At 35.9% G+C, this 3,242-nt stretch overlaps 1 protein-coding gene across 1 annotated transcript; it reads left to right on the forward strand.

The window, feature by feature from the left end:
- Positions 1-550: 550 nt before the first annotated feature.
- Positions 551-2,877, forward strand: LOC124838833 (membrane steroid-binding protein 1-like). Its single transcript, XM_047314524.2, has 2 exons — positions 551-922; positions 2,228-2,877. The coding sequence occupies exons 1-2, from the start codon at positions 615-617 to the stop codon at positions 2,604-2,606; spliced, it is 687 nt and encodes a 228-aa protein (XP_047170480.1). The 5' UTR covers positions 551-614; the 3' UTR covers positions 2,607-2,877.
- The last annotated feature ends 365 nt before the right edge of the window (positions 2,878-3,242 follow it).

Genomic DNA, 3,242 nt, shown 5'->3' on the forward strand with positions numbered 1-3,242 from the left:
TTAAATGAAATTTTATTTGTTTAAAATTTATGTGACCATACATTTTTGTTCATATATGAACAAGTTATTACCCATTTTTTAATAATACAACTTTAGCATGACCTGTTGAATTATTTTTATTTAGACAACCATTTGTCGTAAATTTAAGATGTTTCAATTAAAATGCATTAATTTAAAAATCCAGCGATTCCAACTCAAAAAATTATAACTTTATAAACAAAAATTCCCATTTAACATATTTACATTTTGTTTAAAATATCTAAGGTAAGTTATTTATTTATTCTAAAATTCATAGTAAACACCAAAATCACATTTTAAAGTCTAAAAGCTAAAATTCATTGGTCATAACAAAAATAAAAAAGTATGGATTGATTTTCTTGAAAGGAGGAATAAGAAGTTTAAAAATATTTAATAAAGAAGACAAGGAAGAAAGACTGTAGATTGGGTGAAATGATGAGTTAGGTGAGAAGATACGACAAGAAATCAGGACCGTGCCCTCAAACATCGAGATACTGAGTTTATTCATCACTATATATTACTAAATCAAACCTACCAAACAAACCATATCTTCCTTCTCTTGGTAGCCTCTTGGGTCTCTCTAACACTCGCAAGTGATGTCTGTGCAACTGTGGGAGACCTTGAAGGAGGCCATAGTGGTCTACACTGGCCTAACTCCTTCCACCTTCTTCACGGTGCTCGCCCTAATTCTGGCCGTTTATTACGTCGTTTTGGGTCTCTTTGGGACTCAACCGGAGCGCCCCCGCCCCCACCACACCGAGGAGGAGGAGATGCCGCCTCTGCGGCCGCCGGTCCAGCTCGGTGAGATCACGGCTGAGGAGCTCAAAGCCTACGACGGCAACGATACGGGTAAACCCTTGCTTATGGCCATCAAGGGACAGATCTACGATGTCTCCCAGAGCAGGTTTAACTTCACACAAAGCCCATCCTTTTCTTAATTTGTTCTGTGTTTTGTTTCATCTTGATGGTCGGGGCTTATTTTGGGTATTTTCTTTGTTTTGTGTTCATAGTGAATGCCTTCCAAGTTAGGTTTTTTTTTTGTTTCTTTTTTTTAAAATTAACCTTGTGCAGTTATTGCTTTTGGTATTATGTATTACTTTTCTCTCTTTAAATTTGTTCGAGTTATACATTTTCTGCTGCCTTTTTGTGTTAATTGTTAATGTATTTCAAATTTGTGAATTTGGAGGTACTTTTTGCTTTTGTAAAGGTCAGATTTTTCTTTCTGTACGTGGCTGATTTTGTTGTTATTGTGACATGTTATGAGAGGATAACTTGTTCCTAGTATATTATTGAGGACCTGATTGTCTTAAAGTTGAGTAGAGCTAGTTTTGAACTGTACCTGATTACAATTGCAGTGCGTGTCTGAAGTGTTTTTTGAGTATGTTGTTTGATGAAAAGTCTGTGAATTGATTTTCTAACCACAGCATAAACATGCAAAGTACATGGTTTAAGTAGAAAATCTGAAGGTTGGATTTCGAAGGTCGAACATGGATTTGTAGAAACTTTTTGTTTTGTGGAAGGCCTTGTTCGGTTTTAAAGGCTAAATTTCTGTCATCCCCGTCGGCATTAACTATTACTGGCATTAACTTTTACTGATTGCTTTATTGAGTGGAACTTTCATTGTTTACTTATTAGTCCCACTACACCTTGACGCATCTCAATGTTGGAATAATGTAATGCTCACTGTGATCTTTATTTTTATTGGACTAACTTTGTTTGAGATGGACTTGGATGTGGCATTGAGTAGCCGAGTTCTGTAATGTGAGTTCTGTAATGTCAGCTATTTTCGTTTGAGAAACTGTTTCATGAAGCTGAATTATGGAAATCATCGTCATTGCTACCTAACTTATTTCTCCTGGAACTTGGCCCCCTTTTTTTATACTGATGTGAATATGTTTTCTTCATTGATTTTTCAATTAATTTTTATCAATGCAGGCCTTGTTTGTTTCTACTATAATGTTTTCTGTTTGGTCCGCCCCTTGCTACTTTAGCTCAGCCAAACTTTCCCTTCTTTAAAAGAGCATATGCTTTTGATAGTAAAATTCAACAAATTGAAGTGACACATGATCGCTTGACAACATAGTTCATTTTCTATCGGTCAAGAATGAAATATGTACATATGTGCGATGATTTTCTTTTTTGTTCCTTAATATATTTTAATTGGGCTTTAACACCACTGTTTTTATCATGTGGAATTGTGTCCTCCCAGGATGTTTTATGGTCCTGGTGGACCTTATGCTCTATTTGCTGGAAAGGATGCCAGCAGGGCTTTAGCAAAGATGTCTTTTGAAGAGAAAGATTTGACTGGGGATATTTCTGGACTTGGCCCATTTGAGCTTGATGCTTTACAAGATTGGGAATATAAGTTCATGACCAAGTATGTAAAGGTTGGAACTGTCAAAAGTGAACTTCCTGTAACTGAATCAGAGTCCACCGCAGAACCATCAGAAACTACTTCCCGTGATATTGATACTGCTTCTAAGCCCAATGAAGATGGCAAATCAGAAATTGGTGCTGTTAAAAGTGAAGAAACCCCTTCAAACATTGATGCAGAAAAAGAGAACATTGATCCAGGAAAAGAAGAGTGATGTCTGAGTTGTCCCACAATGCCCATGACGAAATGGAGAGAGAGAAAAATCTGCATTGTAAAGACTGAGCAAATGTAACTCAAGCTTTTTCGAAGATGAATGTAGGTCATCTCCTCTGATTCTCCCTTTATTTGAATATTCGGTGTTATAATAATCAACTGTGGGTAAATTTTTCAAATTTCATAGTATGTACGTGTTATATTAGACTGGTAAGCTTTATTGAATAATATTTTTCTTTGACAAAAATAAATGAAGCATAATTAGTCTTTCATATCTGTGTGCATGGTATAGCTAGTTACATATGAAATTTCGATTACTGAAAATTCAGAGACATGTATTGATGCCAGAAATGGATGGGGGATGGTGTGTTGGTGAATGCATTTATTGCTTTGGTACCTAAAACTTGGAAGAAAGGCTTTTTATTGGTCGAGAGTAGAAGTACTGAAACAAGTCTAATGAAATTAAAGTAAAATAAAGCAGCAAAGAAATCCGGCAGGTTCTGTAGGGTTATACATGTCAGCAAAGAAAATGGTGCTGATAGAGATGGGCCAGAGGGAAATGTATGCAAAGCCAGGTTAAAAAAAAATAAAGATTCATTTTGAACTTGTAGATTATTTGTGCGGGAGGAAGGAGGAG

This window comes from Vigna umbellata, chromosome 8 (genome assembly GCF_029865625.1).
Source record: "Vigna umbellata cultivar VRB3 chromosome 8, Vumbellata_1.0, whole genome shotgun sequence".
NCBI classification, from domain to species: domain Eukaryota; kingdom Viridiplantae; phylum Streptophyta; class Magnoliopsida; order Fabales; family Fabaceae; genus Vigna; species Vigna umbellata.